The sequence below is a fragment of the Centruroides vittatus genome, unplaced genomic scaffold (genome assembly GCF_030686945.1).
Source record: "Centruroides vittatus isolate TY-2023 unplaced genomic scaffold, ASM3068694v2 contig_717, whole genome shotgun sequence".
NCBI lineage: Eukaryota > Metazoa > Arthropoda > Arachnida > Scorpiones > Buthidae > Centruroides > Centruroides vittatus.
Genome location: NW_027122456.1, coordinates 5,462,926 through 5,482,882, shown reverse-complemented (window position 1 = coordinate 5,482,882; position 19,957 = coordinate 5,462,926). Strand labels below are relative to the sequence as shown.

The window sequence follows — 19,957 nt, the reverse complement described above, 5'->3', positions numbered from 1 at the left end:
TTGAATTTGAGAATTTCGTTTGCGTAAACCGGCAACACTTTCTTCGTGTCGAGTAGCAAATGGCGGCGTGAGGTGTTTTTAAATGCTTCTTCGTAGAAATGTAAAATGAAATAACAGAACGAAAAATGTGGTTTTTATATTTATTAAGTTACTTGTCTTTGATTATACAAATCTGTGTCATTGTATTGTCTGTAGGTAAGTTAAATATTGTGACTATTTAATTCGGTTACATACATTAATTGCCTGTATTGTATTTTGTAAAATAAGGCAGAAGTTATCTTTAGGTACTAGTACATCTGTAAGTAATTCACCAAACAGTAACATTCAGATAATGATAGAAAATTTTGTAGGAAGACAGCATAGAAGCATATATAACTTGTAACTAGTATTTCATAGAAACTTTATGAACTCTTTATGACCAGTCTTTACACTTTTCCTTTCTAATATTAATTAAAGTAGCAGAACTTTAAGAAATTGAGTCATAAAGTGAAATAATCAAATTAGAAATAAAAAATACAATCAAATTTTCGTTTTCTTGTAAAACAAAGATATAACCGTTTTTGAAGTAACCATTTAAATATAGGGTAATGACACCAGTAGTCGACTGATTAAAAATGTTTTGGACCTTGATATTTTTAATTACGATATATAGTAACACAAAAAGCAAAATTTATATATGAAAATAAAGTTTGTTCTATATTTGTCATAGGAAACATTTTTTATTTGATCTTTGCATTATGAAAAAAAAATTAATCAATTACAAGACTGTTCACCCAGTAGTCGACCAGGAAATTCCCAAGTCGGACTGCTGATGTTCCGATTGTCGATCACATAAGTCGACTGCAGTTTTTATCTGTATAAATTCGGTTGGATAAGTAGGAAAACTTGCATAAGTTATGGTTTATTTACTATACAAACATCACATATGAGCTGCATTGTTAACAGAGAATTTTAAGATGTATTCTGTCGTATTATATATATGTAGATAGAAATGCTGTTTAGCATACTTGGTTGTAATTAGCTTTAATTAGTCAAAATTACCAATAATCTACCATTGCATTTTAATTTTTTATATAAAATTATGCTAGAAAACAATTATATTTATTTCTTGCACACTAATTGATAATCAGATACATTATTTTGGTTAAAATACTAATGTGTAAATTAAACAGTAGCATTTATTATTCACCATATCAAAAACAAATTTTATTTTCATTCATTGTACAAATCATAAGTTTCACTTCTCTGTTTTGTATCCAACTGAAATTGTTTAGGGCACATCAAAGCAATTTCTAAAGAAACAGCATAATCTAGATATGACTGTAATGCAAATTCTGTTTTTTTTATGTTTCTTTTTCAGTATCTGCACATGTTCAGTATCTTTTCACTGTGTCACAATTAGAAATATTGTTTCATACAGTGTAATATTAACAACCTATAGCAAAGTTAAGATTTCATAGTAGAAAATATGGATTTTATATTTCCATGAAAATTACAAATGTTTTTTGCATGTATCACAACTCCAAAGCTGGAATGGTTGCAGGCTGAGGCAGATCTCTGAACGAAGTTGAAAATGTTCATTTGAATAAAAAGATTTTCTTGCTGGAAGTGTGTTAGGGTATTGTGTAATTGACTTGTTGGACATGCCTGCTATAGGCCTATAGTATAATGTACTTTTAATCATTATAATTTTATTTATTATAAAAATATGACTGATATCATATTTGTAGACACAGCAAAAATAAATCATAAATTAAGCCAAAGAGAGAATTAATTTGAATTAATGCTCTTTACAAATGATATGGATTTTTGTTGGGCTAATTTATGGCTACTACTAATGTATCGGGTTGGTTGTTGTTTATATAATTAATTCTGTCTATTGATTTACTTTCATATTGTTTATTTTTAATAATAATCATTATCAATAGAAGCAATTTTTCCTAGTTGGAAAATAGAATTTTCTTTATAAACAAAAGATGACAATTCTTTTGTTGAAGAGTAGAAGCAAGTTGCAATGCTTGATTTCAAATTCTTTAATTTTATAACATTTTCAGTAATGATATATTTAATGAAACAAAAGCAAATCTTCTATTATTTATTTTTGCTTTTTAATACTTTTAATTTTTTGATTTAATTTTGTATACTGTATTTACCCGATTGCAAGCCGACCTTTTTTCCTTTTTTTAATTTTTTCATGGTTCCAAAAATGTTCCTTTACTTAGAATTGGTGTTATTCATATGGTCAGTAAAGAAGGTGACACTGTTTACCAGCATAGTCAGAAGTTTGGAAAATTATTACCAGAAGCTGCCAAAGATAAGTTTCTATGAATTTTGTAAGCACATGTAGAAAAGTATATCTAGAGAAGTCATTGCTGGTGTGTTTAAAAAGTGTTTAATCTTAAACACTTTTGATGGCACAGATGATGATGCTCAATACAAAGACAGCAACAAAGAATCAAGTGACAATGAATCTGAGTCATCTGATGACAGCAACTAAACAATTAAATGGTATAAAATTTATTCCTTATGCCTGATTGATAAATTTTTATTTATTTTTTTGATTTTCTGGGGTCAGCTTACAATCAGTGTTGGCTTATAATTGAATAAATACAGTACTTGCAAGAAATCTCTATCTAGTTTAATAATTGCTATGATTAGAAAGACTAAGAAATATTTTTGTTAGACATTTTTATTGTTTATTAAAACAGATTCAGAATAGTTTATTATTCTAAATTATTTTATTATTAATTCTCATTACATTGACATCTAGAGGAAAAAAATATTTCACTTTTCATTTCTGTCTTCTCAATTTTGACACAGTATTGTTTTCATATACAGATATCCTTTGTACAACATGATTTTGCTGTAACATGGTTGGGAAATCCTTCATACAAAATTTCACAATTTTTAAGTGTAAACTTCATAATTTGATTCATTTTTTATTCAAGCAAGCATGCATGTTGTCTCAGATTTGTTCTCAAATGGATTTTAGAATATTGAAATTTTCAATTTGTTTTGTGGCTTTCTTCAGGTTTACTTTAATGAAAACTGATACCATAGTACAATTTTTTCTTCCTTCTCTTTTCTATCAACTGGATGCCATTGTCATTTCTTTCAGATTTTAGTTTTTAAGACCCACTGTGTTTTGTCTTTATAGATTAATCTTCATATTTAGTAATGTTTATTTATTTTTAGAGAAGTGCTATTAAACCTCTGTAGAAGAGGTAGTACCTGAACCTATGTCTGAGCTCCACTTACAGACTAATTAATTAATTAACTAATTTAAATATATCTGTATCAGTTGCTCAGAGCCTTGGAGGGTCATAGACATTATCATTCCAATTGAAAATGTGAGTGACTAATATGGTTCTATCTAAATTAATTAATTAATTAGTCTAGAAATGGAGATTGGACAAAGGTTCAGGTAGTGTAACTGGCAATTAATCTGCATGGTAGGTGGGATATTTATATAGATCACCTCTTACATTAAATGACAAAATTTATAGGTATATGTCAAGGAAAATAAAACATCTATATCTTACTTGTATGGAAACCAAAATTTTATAAGGGGCTTATGGGGATTAGCTCCTGAATATCTTTTAAATGAGTTTCATGTAAATCTCAATCAATTTGTAAGAAATTTATACTAATTTTGGCCCTATATTAGTCACAAGATAAATAGTATTAAACTGTTATACATAAAATCACTCTCTGCTTATTCATAGAATTATAAATTATGACAAGAAGTTTAATTATATACAAAATTGTTTCTTACAATTGTATTTATTTAATTAAGATTATTTTGTTAAATTAATAAATTTGAAATTTAATTCACTCAAAATCTCCTAATAAACAAACCTCCCTGCAAAATTTCAGAAATTTTTGATGCAAAGCACAGGAGTTATTAAGTTCCAAAGAGGATGAACAAAATTGTGCTACACACACACACACACACACATACATACACACTAACATCATTAACATAGAGAAATTACCCCATTTCTCGATATTTCAAGGTGTCCGTAAGTCCAAAAATGCAAAAATCTTGGAGGGGTCATGTTTTGACTGATTGCCATACTTTTCCTCTGTTGTATATAACAGCCAAGAGAATAAAAATACAGTAGAGTCCCGCTAGTCTGAACACTGCTAATCCAAACATGTTTCGATTGGCAGATAGGAAATTTTCTCTAACAAGAGGTCCACTTAGGAGTTTCCTGTTTTTCTTTCCTGAGTGAATTACGTGAATAAGGCTTCATCAAGATTGTCAAATGTTGAGGGCCTTGCTGTTTGTCAATTTTCAACTGATTTTACTTAAGTAGACACACAAAACTGTTCTATCTTTGCACAGTTTTTTCCAGTTGGTTATTGTGGCCTTGCAACTCCAAACTCTACTGCCAATTTTGTTGCACTTTTGCCCTTGTCCAGCCTTTTCAAAATGTTCAGCTTATCTTTCAATGTACACATTGTGTGTTTCCATTTCGTGGCCATTGTAGCAGCAGACTATACTAAACTGAACTAAAATAATGTAGAGCGAAGAGTACATTCAACATCCACAATTAAGCATGCTAACTCACACAGCAGCATCAGTCAACTGATTGGAATCCTGGACTGTGTATTAAAAACGTTTTTTACAGTTAAAATAATTTTATGGTAAACAATGAAGGCAGGTTGCCATTTCAAAATTACAAAACTTGTTTTTGTTAACTGTTTGCACACTGTAAGTAGTCAGATGAAATAAAGGGTCGGATGCTGACGTCATTGGTGTTAGATCTGTATAAACCAGACTTGTTTTACTCTTTGTTTCTGCATTATTTCAATTATTTGGCTAATCTGAACATGGCACAGTCCCAATTAGTTTGGACTAGCGGGACTCTACTGTAATACAAATAACACAAAGTAAGGTAATGTTCAATAATTCTATTGTCATTCTATTCTACATTTACAATAAATTGTTTTAATGATGCAACATAATGCTGTCTTGAAACATACATTTAGACCAGTGGTTCCCAACCGGTGTTCCGCGGAACACTGGTGTTCCGTAAGCATCTCCCAAGTGTTCCGCAGATTTAGTCGCAAATCGGAAAGTGTACAATCGTATTTGAACCACCGAATATCGAAAAATTAAAATCATAAAATTTTCATAAACTTAAATATATATGTACGACTCGTACTTATGGAGTGTACTACTGTTTCAAATAAGATAAAGGCAATGATAAAAACTGAATGAAATATGTAAAAAACATCAGGCACAAGTTTCCCATTAAAGTTATTTAGATATATTTTTTCCTGTCTTAGAATTGGCGTTAATAATATGAGTAGAGATTTTGAATTATAACTGCTCAATTCTAATAAAATAACTGATGACAAGCTTATGTATTTCATATTAACTTAAGTTCCGCTAAAGAAAATTGCTCACAAAAGTGTTCCGCATCCTAGAAAAGGTTGGGAACCGTGATTTAGACATTAAAAGCAAATTTAAATTAAACACTTACCAAACAGCTCATTTGAACTGATATGACTGTGAGCAGTATAGGCGAAAACCTGTATTATTTTAGCACAATGCATTAACTGGTCTGCTCATAATTGCTTCTGATTGTCGTTTTGGACCATGAATGTAAGATACCATTAATTCTAAGATGCATCTTGACTTCAGACAGGAAAAAATGGATAAGAAAAAAATGCATAATAAATGAAATATAATATACAAAATAATATAAAATATATGTTTAAGTATCTTATGTAATAATATATTAAGTAGAAAGATTTATATTGTACTAGAAAATCTAAATAAGATTCAGTATAATTACTTTCCTGGCTTTTATATATAACAGGAAAAGTATAGCAATCAGTCAAAAAAGACCCTGCAAGGTTTTTACATTTTTGGGCTCAGGACTCTCTGAAACATTAAGAAATGCAAAAAAATTGGGGGTTTTTTCTGTATGTATAAATGTTAGTGTGTGAGGATTAAAAGATTTTTTTAATATAATATGATAACTGATGGTGCCACTAAATTTTGCAAGGAAAGTTAAGCAACTCGTTTTAACTCCTGGATTTTTATAAAAAATCATGGAAATAAATCATAGAAAGTTTCTGAATTAAAACTAATGATTTGTTTTGCAAAATTTTATTGGGATGGCTTAGGCAATAAAGACATCAGCCTGTCGCTCTGAGCACATTGGTTTGCATCTGGATCAGCTTAGATATCTTCAGAGGTAGATTGACTTGGATGTATTAAGTCTCTTCCCACACCACTTAGTTGTACCATTATAGGCCTAATCACACCCAAAATGAACATGGGGGAAAAAAAACTTTTTAGTACTCACAGGCCAAGAGAGTTATAATAAAAGCTGCTTGGAAATTATGACTAACATAAATTGATAAACTGTCTATAACAGTGGTTCTTAACCTTGCTGGAGGTACCGAACCCCATCAGTTTCATATAAGCATTCACCGAACCCCTTTTAATTGGAAAAATAAAATATAATTTTTCAAATTCAAAACATAGGTATAATAGGTGTTCTATTGGGAAATATAGGCATATTTCCCAATAGAACACATGTTATGTAGCATTAGTTTTCGAAACCAATACGGTTTCTACGTCACGATGACGTCAGGTGGTTGACCTCCGCCGAACCCCTGAGACTGACTCGCCGAACCCCAGGGGTTCGGTCGAACCCAGGTTAAGAACCACTGGTCTATAAGGTAATTCTAAAAGTGTGCTCTAGATTTTAAAAAAAATTTTTATATTTTACTATCATATATCACGTTTTTGGAAAGTTATGATTTATTGCCATTTGATTTTGTTTTTAAAATTATCATTGATTATATTGGGTTGTTGTGAAAGTAATTTTATTTTTTACCACCAGAGGGATTAGTTGTATTTTTCCTGCCAACTTTATTTTAAACTATTTTGACAGCTGACATTTCAAGGCTTATTTGTAAAATATTCTGTTCGATTCTGTACAATTGCTTTTTTTTTTTTTTTTTTTTTCTTTTGGTGTCCCGTCAAATAATGGAAAATCAAACACAGCAATTTTGGCATATTTTGCTTTTTTATTACCAAAAAGGTAAGAATGCTGTTTGAGCAAGAAAAAAATTGTGAGACATGTATGGAGAAGATGTGTTGACAGAATGACAATTTCAAAACTGGTTTGCAAAATTTTGTTCCAGCAATTTTGATATTGAAGATGCACTTCTGAAGGCCAGTTGAAAGCTGATGAAGACAAAATGAAGGTATTGATTGAAGCAAACTGCCAAATAACAACATGAGAAATTGCTAAGAAATTAAATTTGTCAAATTCAACCACTTATGATCACTTGAAATGACTTTGTTTTGTTTCAAAGCTTGCTATATGGGTTCCACATGTTTTTAAACAAAGAGATTTGCTCTGTCACATTGTCATCTGTGATTTGCTTCTCAAACGTCAAGAAAATGATCCACTTTTGAAGCAAATCATAACTGGCAACAAAAATGGATTGTTTATAACAATGTTGAATGCAAGAGATGATCATGGAGTAGAAGAGAGGAGCTGGCTCAAAGCCTTCAAAAGCCGATTATTCATAAAAAAAAAGTGATGCTCTCTGTTGGGATTTTAAGGGAATTTATTTTTTTTTAGCTTTGTCCAGACAATTCCACAATTGATTCAAAAGTATACTGCCTTCAACTGGACAAATTGAGTGATACCATCAAATAGAAAAGGCCAGAATTGATCAACAGAAAAGGTGTAGTGATTCATCGTGATAATGTCATAACTCACAGAAGTTTGGTAACTCGTCAGAAACTGTTACAGCTCAGATGGGATGTGCTACCACACCCATGATATTCTCCAGATCTGGCACCCTTGGATTATTACTTGTTTCAATCTTTACAAAATCTTTTAAATGGTTAAAACATTTACTTCAAATGATGTCAAAAATTACTTGGATCAGTTTTTTTGTATGCAAAAATCAAAACTTCTATGAACATGGAATCATGCTACTGCCAGAAAGATGGCAACAGGTATTGGACCAAAATGATCAATATATAATTCAATAAAATATTTATATATTATAAGAAAATTGTTTTTTTTTTCACGGATAAAAAACGAAATTACTTTCTGAACAACCCAATAGATTAACATCCTTAAATTTTTCATATAGCAATGCTAATCTTAGTATTTGAATATATAATTAATGTAAGTCAAAATAAATTTTTTTGTCTTTTTTTATTTAATTTATTAAATCTATATATATTACAAAGATTATTAACATCTAAGTGATCAGTATTTTCAGACTTTTCAAAATGCAGAGGAAATATCTGATCAAAAAGAATAACTAATTTGTAATTATATTGATAAAATATTTTAAATATTAACTCTCCCAAATTTATTAATAAAATGCAGGCCATATTTTGGGTTTAGAATGTCATATTTTTAACCATAAAGAAAATTTAATCACAGTTTTTTCTTTCATCAATAGCTGCAGGACTTTATTATCTGGCAGAATTTGTAGAAGAATACACTGTATTTTCTGGAAAAGTTATCAAAGTTATAATTATAGTAAGTCATATATATATTTTATTGCTATATTAAGAGAGAGTTTGCATTATGGATTAAAAGATATAAATAAAATATTAATTTTTTATTAAATAAAAATATAAATTAAATTTCAGTAAAAAACAAAATTTATTTTTGATTAAATGTTTACTGAAAATGTTGTCATGATAAGAATTATTATGACAATATTTTAAAATTCATTTTTATAACCAATTAAAAGTTACAGTAACAATCATCATGATGATTGATTACTGTGATCGATGTCAGAGAGTACCAAATATTGGTGTAAACTCTGTTGCAGATTGTACCTTTACTGAGGAGGAATTAGTGAGTATGCTGATCTAAAATGCATTTAAATAAAATATCTGAGAATGACCTCATGTTTTGAGTAATTCTTGAACTTGGGTGAACATTGTATTTGAAGGATGTAACATTTCAGTTTATTTGTCCAAAAACCCTCTTTTAAATGGTTATAAAAAGTGAATGATTATATCTGGCAAATATTTCTAGTTTTAGCATTGTATTAAATATTTTGAAATTAATAAAACTAATATAAATTCTATTATAATTTATAATATATTCACAGATAATATTACAAATTTATTAATAAATAATTTAGGTATTAAATTATGTTATTCTGAACTTGATATTTGACTAATGTTATAACCAATTATCAGAAGGCAGACCTAAGAGAACTCAAAAATACTGATCAAAATAAATAATGTAGACTTCTTACATCGATAAGTTACACATTGTAAACATTTTACTGTAAAAACCTAATTCAAGGAGTCAAAGGTATCAAGATATCTGTTAAATTGTATTAGTTTAAAAATTTAAAAGTTAATATTTATTTGTATTTTCCAATACTAACTTTTAATATTTTTTTTATTAATATAAAGATTACAAAAAAAACATTTCAATATATTATACAAAATGTTTTTTATAAATATATTTTATTTATTTAGTCAATCAAAGTTAATATGACAAAAGTGTTAGTAAAGGAAATTTCTAGCAGTTCTTTGATTATAAATACATTTTACTAACCTTATATAGCTTTGCAGATAAAAAATTTTAGAACGTATCACTAATGTTATCGACCCACTTTTTAGGGTCTTCTTTAGTTTTTCTAAATTCTTCAAGTGTTACTAAATTTTTTATCTGCAAAAGCTATATAAGGTTAGTGAGACGTATTTATATTATCACTTTTTTTATTGGATGGAGTTCTTTGATTATATTGATAATTTGTAAAATTATATTAATGAGAGTTTAGAAATAATTTGTAACAATTAAAATTTATATATATTTGCAGTCTCTGTGATTTAGATAAATTAATTTTAATTTTCCTTAATTTACATTTTTTTTAAATCTAATTTTTTTCTTGCTTTTCGTAGACATTTTCAAGCTAGAAACTAGTGTAAATCTTTCTTTTAGCTTTAGTAGCTTTATATATTGTTTAAATGTCCTTGTGGTTTGAATTACAGATCATAAAATATATATTAAAATATTTAATGGTCTTAATACTTCAGTAACATAGAATATGTTTGCTATTATTCATGTAAATAATAAAACTGTTTATTAACAAAAATAATAAAATTTTTTTTCCACTTCAGACTATTCATTCAAGGATTAGAATATTTTATTTATTATTTTAAAATTTATTTATTTAAAATAAAATATGATTTAAAATTATAATAATTATATCTAATAACAAACAAGATTTCATTATAAATAATAATCACATATGAAATAAATAAAAATGAGAATTGATAACATGATTTTTTTGTTCAATGACATTTTTAAATATTACATATACTAAATATTTGTTAAAATTCTAATTTAATTATCTTAGAAATTTTTCTTCTGTTTTCTTTTCAATCTTATATTTATGAATTAAAATTTTTTATGTATATTTTATACTGCTTTTTAATATAACAAAATTTTTTTTAAAGGTTACTTTCGTTATATATGGAGGGCTCTTTATATTTGAAGATTTGCCAACATCTATGATTGTATGTGGAGTAATTAGCCAAATCCTGCATATATTTGTTCTGAGAACTTTTCCTTTTTTTATTCCAATGTCAATACCTTTTATAGGCACAATTGGTATGTAATAGATTTTAATTAATTATAATATTCAAAATTATTATTGTCAATTGGGGAATGTGTTTTTATAAACTATGATATTCAAACCTCTACAGTTAATAACACATTTTAACTGTAGAAAGTAGAGAGGGAAAATTATATTAACTGTCAATGATGAATGCTGAATAAGGAAGACGAACTAAAATAATAATGTGTTCTTTCATATAATATATGCACAATTTTCTGCAATATATTAAATATATTCAGTTTGAGAGAAATTATTTTTGATTATGAAAACAAAGATGTTGAGATTATTCTGATTTTAAAACTGTTTTGATTTTGACTACATATATTTTTGAAATTTCTATAAACTTTCTTTGGCAGTAATTTAAGATATTTTAAAATCTAACATGAAGAATCATAAATTACAGAATAAATAATTTTTTTTTTAAATTCTGAAATAAATTTAACCAAACAGTTAAAGGATCAATAATTGCTTGGCTAAATTTATTTCAGATTAATATGTAGTCTGTCTATGGAAAGAATCAACTTAGGTATTAACCAATGAACATCAACCATTGATTGCTTAGTTATGGCAAGTTACTTCCGGTTTCTTCCTCATTTGTTAAACACGTCACTGTCATTATAAACAGTGTTATGGACGCTTCATGTTCTGAAGTGGAATATGAGGAAGTTTGCTATAGTAATAGTTAAATGCATGATTCTTTACAGTTAATGAATGCTATAAAAATTAACACAATTAACAGAAAAGTTGTTTTGTTATCTAGTGAGAGAAAACAAAATAAAATTCACATATTGCCTGATATATCAAGTGAAAAGTGCTGACCTCATTAGGTAATGTTCTGATTGGTTCAACTTAAGCGACATCACATGATGTTGATTCTTTCCATAGACAGACTATAGGAAATTTTTAATTAAAAGATGTAATCAGTGAGCAATCATTTCTGTTTTATTGATTATTACAATATTACATTAAATTAAATATTATGAGAAATTAAAACAGATCTTTTTTTATCATCAACTCTTCAAAAAATTTAATGAACAATTGGATGACTTATTTTATTTAATATTAATGATAAATTAGGTACTTCAATTCTTTTTGTGAAATCAGGCAACAGCTTAAATTAAATCAACATTAATATGTAGTACACAATTAATGTGATTGAATAAATTTATTTTGCTATTAGGTTTTTAATAAATTTGGATTTGTTGGCATTAAATGAAATGTTAGAAAGCATTGTTACTTTTTTTACATTTACATGATTGTTCTCTTCTAAGCATTAATACACATAGTGCAAAACCAGAAGCACTTTGACCTAATAGGTCCATTGTGCACTTTCTCAGTGCTGATATTGATAAATCATGAACATACATGCATGAATGGGTAATACAGATATACAGTGGTGCCTTATATAATGTACTTAATCTGTTCCAGGTGCACATCCGTTAAGTGAAACGTTCGTTATAGAAAACACATTTTCCTATAGAAATACATGTTAAAACATCTAATTTGTTCCGCAGCATAAAATAACCGTACTGTATCATTAAAAAATGAACATGGAGTGTGTTCTTTTATTTCTCTGCGTAACTCTGCGCGAACGAAATCCGTTTAAAAATTCCTGTGGAATGCGTTCCTAAATTCTGGTGAGAGTGCACGCTGTCGAACGGCAAAAATGGCCACTTGCAGTAGTTTACAGTGGAAAGCAACATGGCGTCCTCCATGACTCAGTTTCGTTTCCGGATCCATTGTGTGGTTTTATGAATGAGAATTTAGAAATTGTGAAAGCCTGAGTTAGCGCACGTGGTGATGTAAGTGTCTTTATGAATTTTTTTTTGAGGCTATTTTGAATGCTCTTTCAACAAATAATTTATTTTATGGTTAAATTTTACAATTGGGACTCTTCTTTTGCCTTTTTAAAGCTCATATTTTAGAATTACAGATTCCTCCATCACGATACTATTGATAGTACGGGCGCTGCCATCTTTCTTTCTTTCACCGTTGTTCTTAAATGCCTACAAACAGCAGCACACTCTCATAGTAGCGGAGACGCAGAGTGACTGCTATTAAAGAATGCATCCATGGAGCAGTCACCAATTATGCTGGAAAGTCCGTTGTTTGCAGCCAGTCCGTTGCTCGAGTCATGTAACGGTCAAACAGAAAGTCCGTTGTTCGCAGCGTCCGTTATTCAAGGCATATGTTATACGAGGCACCACTGTAATACATTCATTAATAATAATAATATTATAGACAACATATATATATATATATATATTTTAAATTTGTCATATATGTGAATAGTAACAAAAACAAATTGTTTTTAATGTAATATAATAAATAAGACAAATATTTTATTAGTTTTACTTCAAAGAATTTGACAAATTAATACTACATATCATATTTGAATTTATATTATTTTAATTAATTGAAAAGCCGTTTTAATTTCCAAGTATAGATATTAAAAAACTTAGCTGCTGATAATATCTTAAATTTTGCTTCATTAACTGAATGCATTATAAAATAATAATAGAATAAAGGTTTAAAAATATATTACTGATGATTACACTATTTGGGAAAAAATTCATATTTCTGTTTTTATTAGTAAGGTTTTAATTATGTTTACAGATATTTTTTTCCAATTCTTTCTGAACTATGAGCACTAAGAGGATAACATTTATATATTATGTAAAGAGTGTTATAATCTAAGATATACAAGAAAAGTAAATGTAATATTTTATATAATTTATAAATTGCAAATATTCATATAAATTGTATAATATATAAACTGAATATTTAGGATTAATAAATACAGCTTGTCAATTACTAAACATAAACCATAATCATCATAGAATTGGTAAATTTATGTACAATGATCGTACTTGACTAAACCTAACTGATTAAATGACATTAAAAACCAAATTTAATTTAATTAAAATGAGACATTTTGGTTTTTATTTTCAGTTTTTGCAATAATCAATCATTATTTGGCATTTTCCTACTTCACCTCTGTGTATTATCCATTTTCTGAGGTAAGTATAAATTTATTCAATAAATATGAAATATATGCAATTGCATCTGATTAATACTAACATGATTACAGTAATACCTCGACTTATGCTACTCCAACTTAGGCGATTTTCAAATCACATCTATTCATCTTTTGTTTGAGTGCCATGCAATTCTTGATTACTCGCTCCCCCCACACTATTGTTCAGTTTACATGTTCAGACGTGTTGTGCGGAATCGACACATAGCTACAATTTATTTTGTGTTATTTATTTCTGTGTTTGTTATATCTACGGAGACTTGAGAGACTCTACTATGTCATCCAAATGAAGTAGAACTGATTCTTCTGCATCAAACAAGAAAAGAAAAACTTTATCTTTGGAATGTAAAGTTAATATTATTAAAGACTTCGATACAAAAATGAAAATTTGTTAATTGGCAAAGAAGTTTGATCTACCAGAATCGATGGTCAGAACAATTATAAAAGGTAAAGAAAAAATTCTCAAAGCTGTGAAAAATGCTCAATTTTTAAATTCAAGCATCATTTGTAAACATCATGGTATTATCGCTTAGATGGAAACAATGTTACCTAAGATTTTATTAAACATTTTTTTCTAAATTTGTTTTCTTTAGTCTCCAGGCCTCAATTAAAAATAATTTGTATGTATTTATATGTGAAGTTATACCCAGACTTACGCAGTTACCACTCGGTCCCACCTATCGCGTAAGTTTGGGGTATTACTGTAATTTGAATTATTGAATCGATTGAACTTTCTATAAGGTCGTTTGAAACTCCATTTTAAATTAATTTTAAAAAGGTTTGTTGATTTTATTTATTTATTTATTTATTTTTTTTTTTGTATAAATTTGGATAAATTAAAACTATTGTATGTTCTATTTTGAAAATGAAACTCAAAAAAAAAGAAAGTGTTTATTTGTATTTCGGTATATCCTGAGTGAAGCTGAAATACCTGGCTTCATTCAGGATAATGATACTATGTATGCCTGAAATTGCAGTATGCAGGGATTTGGCTCATTTGAACACATCAGCAATCTTTGTTTGACGTAATGAGACTGTGTAGCAGAGAAATGAGGGGATTAAATCTGATGGATTTTTGCTTGAAATTGCATTTCCAAACAAGTTAGATTTTATCAATCAACATTATGTGTTCAGTATGTGAGAAATAATGATAATTAATGGACAGAACTGGAATTTTCACTAATAGTCAGTCTTCATAATTTTAAATTAAATTTTCTAGGTCAACAAAATTTACAATGAAAATTTCAAAATTGTATTTTCTGATTTTGGTACTTATCAAGATTTTTCAACACAAACTTATAGTAAATTCATTAATTAATTATTCTCTGCTAGAAATTAATTGTAAGATGTCATTGACTTGTTTTGAGGTGAAATGCTATGGATCTAAACTTCCATTTCAATTTTCCCATACAATGTAATTATAGAGATTACATACTTGTAAAATTAATTTGATATATATATTTTACATCTAAAAAAAAAATTATAAGGACTCACTGATACAGATAATGGCAGCAGTCATATTTTAGTACTGCATACATTTTGCTCGAATAATAGTCTGACCAGTCAAAATTTCATTTGACCATCTTTCACTGATATCCAATTTCATCCATTAATGACCACAATATTAGCCAGCCTCCAGACAAAACTTCCTATTTATGCAAAAGACTTGATAAGAACCAGATATGAACTATTTACTCTAGCAAATGATATAGTTCTATCAAAATTTATAAAATCAAATATTTTAGATATGGAAAGTAGCATTTGTCCTATCCTGTGCAAAGTTTCATAGAAATCAGTACATCCATTCTCATATGATATTTGAATAGACAGACAGACAAACATGAATTCAATTTTATATATATCAATATATATATACATTTTCAGAGATTTCACAAAATACATGTGTTCTGTAAAACTCTGAAGCATGGGCAAAATTATCACATTTTATAGTTCTAATGATATTTGAATCTAGACAGAGGAATTATTTGGCTAGATTTTACAATGTCTAAAAGTAAAACAGTTTAAGTTTATATTTAGCTAAAGTAGTTGAAATGATTAAGGTGGAAAACTATAATTAATACCAAAAACCCTTAAATCCAGTAAAAAAGGAAATGGACAAACATTCCATTTTTTTTTTACTTGCTTTAAGATTTTTTAGTATTAATCTAGTTTTTGGAATTTATCATTTAAACTATGTGGAAAAGTAGTTTTAAAAAGTTTATAAATAGCATTTAAATTATTTAATATTTTCAAATATTTTTTACAGGTTTTAACATATTTTACATTATGCCTTTGGATAGTCCCTTTTGCATTTTTCGTCTCTCTCTGTGCTAATGAAAATGTTCTACCAACTATCATAGAAAAGCGGCCTCTTTTATCAGGTAAATATCTGTATTCAGTTTCAATAAAAATTATAATAAAGTGATTCAATAATAATAAATATAAAATCATAATACTGAAGAGACTGATTGGGTTGCAATTTGAAAAAATTGTAGACCTATAAATTTCCACTGTCTGTCCTTCCTTCATCTCGAGAATGGTGTCAGATGAAAGTCGAGGCCAGATATGGAAAGCTAAAGGGCAGGAGACCCTGATTAACTATATGTGAACGTTTGATCTAGACTAGAAGTCATATGATTTCATTTGAAAATTTTTATTAGAATGGAGTTACATAGATGTATGGCATGATTCTGTTATCAAGATAAGTATGATCTACAAGGGAAGACACTACTAATTTGAGATCAAGAGCATATACTTTAAAAATATGATTAAAATTGCAGTTTGGCATTGAGATGATGTCACAATAATTAAAATAAGGTTATCCATAGAAGTTGTTTAATATTTCAATGCTTTAAGGAGGAATACATACCATGTTTTCTGTTATTTAGCATAGCACTTGTTATCTGCTAGCGGATATGTGAAATATTTTAACTCCCTGCTGACATGTTAGAAGGAACACAACAGCTAGCACTCCACTAATAAAAATGGATTGCGTTTTCACAGCATCCATTATAAACGGTTACAGTATTTGTTCAGAATCAGTTATGAATCCCAATTCTAGCTTTTTCAAAAATGACTACGATGAGCTACAAGACTTGTCTTTAATAGCTGCAATCGATTCCAACAAGGAATATCGGGAAGATTGGTCCAAAATATCTGGCTATGTTCATGACATTGTGCCTAAATACAGTGACAATATTTTCAAGCAAGTCTACATCAGCTGCACCGAATGATGTCTGGAGTTCTTTAAAATAAGTTTTGATATTGGTTGCTGTTTCTAATGAAAATATGAAATATCTACTAGATTTAAAACAAAATTGTACTTGGTAAATAATTAATTACTTTAATTCACAAGATCTTTAACAAGCAATAGTGATAAATTAGAAAGATACACAAAATAATGTGCTGTGAGTACAAATATGCCATAGATTGCATTATAAAATATAGGTAATAAAAATGAAATATATACATAATGGTTTTACTGAAAGTTTCAACACATGGGTTATATGATGCTAATTATTATATTATTACTTGATATCTAAAATCAAGATACAAATAATATAACTAAGAAATTCAGTCTTTGTATCTGTCATATGAAGACGAAAAGACAATTACGCCTGTCAAAGTCTTTTATATAGGAAAAAGTTAAAAATATGTTTATTTTTAGCTGTTTGTAAACTGTCATAAGTTCTTTCATCCATATTTAAAAGAAAATTTTGATCTTCTAGTTCAATTAAAATCTTCAAACATGCACCACCATACTTCACTTGTTGTCTTAGCAAAAAGGTAGCTCTCCTCAACCTCACTAACGAAATTTTGTAAGCATTTTGAGATGGCACTGCAAGCTAGCTAAAATATGGAATGAGTTTTATCACTATGCTGACGTCTCGCTGAATAATGGAAAACGTGGATATAATCCCAATATGTTCTCATCATCATAGCTGATATTTCTAAAAATAAATCCAGAGTCAAAGTTTAAAACTAAGGATTGATTGTTTAGCAATAATTCCATGGAAATATTATAATTATGCAAAATTATATAGAAAACCAATTAATTTTTCCAGAAATTGCTGATTGTTATTTTTTAGATTAAAATTGGAAAGTATTTAATAATCTAAGTACAGTAGAGCATCGATTATCCGACTTAATTGGGGACTGGGATTGGTCGGATAACCGAAAAGTATAAAAAAATACATTATTAGTATAGCGTATTAGGCCTGGTTTAAATACTAGCCTCCCTTTCATGGTCGAGCCAGTGCTGCCAGCTAAAACATGCAAAAATTTAACAAAAATAATATTACAGTAGCCAAGACATAACCAAATATTGTAGCGCCACATCACTAGCGGACATTTGAATTTGCCGACTAGAACGCAGTCAGTTAATCGGGGGTCGGATAATTGATGCTCTACTGTATTATCTATTTTAATAAGTAAGAAAGTTACAGTACATTTTGCTGGAATATATACTTTGTTTTGAAAACATAATTTAAGATATAAAAAGAGTGGAGTGACTGAGAGTGAGAAATGGGATTTAACATATCTGGTACAGACAACTCTTAAAAAGTCGCTGGAACTATGCAGATTTGATCTTGGATCTCCAGAGCTTTGGTCTGACACTTAATTGCTTCTCTCATCTGGTTGTCCATAATTAACTGTTTTCATTATTAAAAATAATTTCTAGATTTGTTTTAACTTTGTTGATTATAATTATAATAGAAATTGGTTTTAATAAATATATATACAGTAGAGCATTGATTATCCAAAACAATTCGTGACTGGGGTTGTTTGAATAACTGATCATGTATGAAAAAATATATTAACCTATTCCATGTTGAGCTTTTTCTCCGTTGAATGTTGCTTCACGTTGAATTTTCGTCAATGTTAAGCCTAACAAAAAGTTTTTTAAAAATAATAATTGTGGCTATTGTGTTGTTAAAAATTACTTCTTTATTTTGCACAAACAAAATAAATATATTGAAAAATATAAAAACAAAAAAAAAATTACTAGATTAACTTCCAAAATAAAATATAATTTTATTTCAGAAGTTAATCTAGTATCAAAAATGTTCCAATTCAGCATGACACGCAGTCCTCAGAAAAACACCACACAAAACAAGCAAAGCTCGTCACTGACAATGGGAAGAAAGCCTCGTTCAAATACTGGCACGTCCTTATGTACTGTACAATCTTATAGTTGCGCCAGTGCTGCCAGCTAAAACACACACACCAACAAAAATAATATTGGAGTAGCCCAAGACGTAGCCAAATATTGCAATGCCACAGCACTAGCAGAAATTTGAATTTATTGACTGGAACGCTTCGGTTACCGATGTTTTGGTTGATTGGTATTCGGATAATCCATGCTCTACTGTTATAATGGATATAGGATCATAAACGTATACTTGCTTACTGAAGAATCAATAAAATAAAATAATAATTATTTTATTATCACAAATTCTTTAATATTAATGGTTTTTTATTTTATAGGATCATACGTAGCTAACTAAATTTTGCAGTTTTTTAATAATAGAATACAGTATTCTTATTATATTCAGCATGTTCTATTTGGGACCATAAGCAGACATGTAAAATTCCAGATGGTTATGTAAAATAGCATATTTTTGGCTGTAATGTTGAAATCCCATTTTCCGAAAATTATGATTTCGTAGTTTGCTGTGTATGGTTCTATACCTACATGCTAATACATGCTTTTAGTTCAATGGTGTAATCCATTTGAAGTTTTAGTCTGTCATGCAAGTTACTATAAGCATCAATGATGATTAATTTATATTATTTAAAGAATATTTTAGAAAATTTGAATACATTTTATTTCAGATGATAGTGATGTTGTAACAAATTATTTTTCTCGACGCGGAAAGAGATATGGACTGCTATCCTTCTTTAACTATGCCAAGGAAAGTATTCTTCCACAACGAATAAAGAAGACATTCTAGATTTTAGATTTTGACTGAAATGCAGAAGTGATAAAATCTTTCAAAAATTACATAAGAAAAAAAACAATTGAAATAATTATTAGGAGCCAAAGTTCAAAACTCCAATTTGGTTGGATTGTTTTGCAATAATTCCATAAAATTATTAACACTTATGCAAGATTTAATTAATGCTTACAAATTTTAGCAATGTCTAAAATATATTTGCAAAATATTAATTTTTCAACAGGCCTGATACATTTTCAACATTTATTATAACTGTACATATTGTAAATGCACTGATAATTTATGGAACAGAGACATGAATAACCTTTTATTATTTGAT

At 28.4% G+C, this 19,957-nt stretch overlaps 1 protein-coding gene across 1 annotated transcript; it reads left to right on the top strand.

Annotated features, from left to right (window-relative positions):
• The first annotated feature begins 45 nt into the window (after window positions 1–45).
• On the top strand, window positions 46–19,682 carry LOC136980741 (protein TEX261). The gene is made up of 6 exons (XM_067276939.1): window positions 46–195; window positions 8,458–8,537; window positions 10,484–10,637; window positions 13,597–13,664; window positions 15,948–16,062; window positions 19,517–19,682. Exons 1-6 carry the CDS (start codon window positions 126–128, stop codon window positions 19,633–19,635), a joined length of 606 nt encoding a protein of 201 aa, XP_067133040.1. The 5' UTR covers window positions 46–125; the 3' UTR covers window positions 19,636–19,682.
• The last annotated feature ends 275 nt before the right edge of the window (window positions 19,683–19,957 follow it).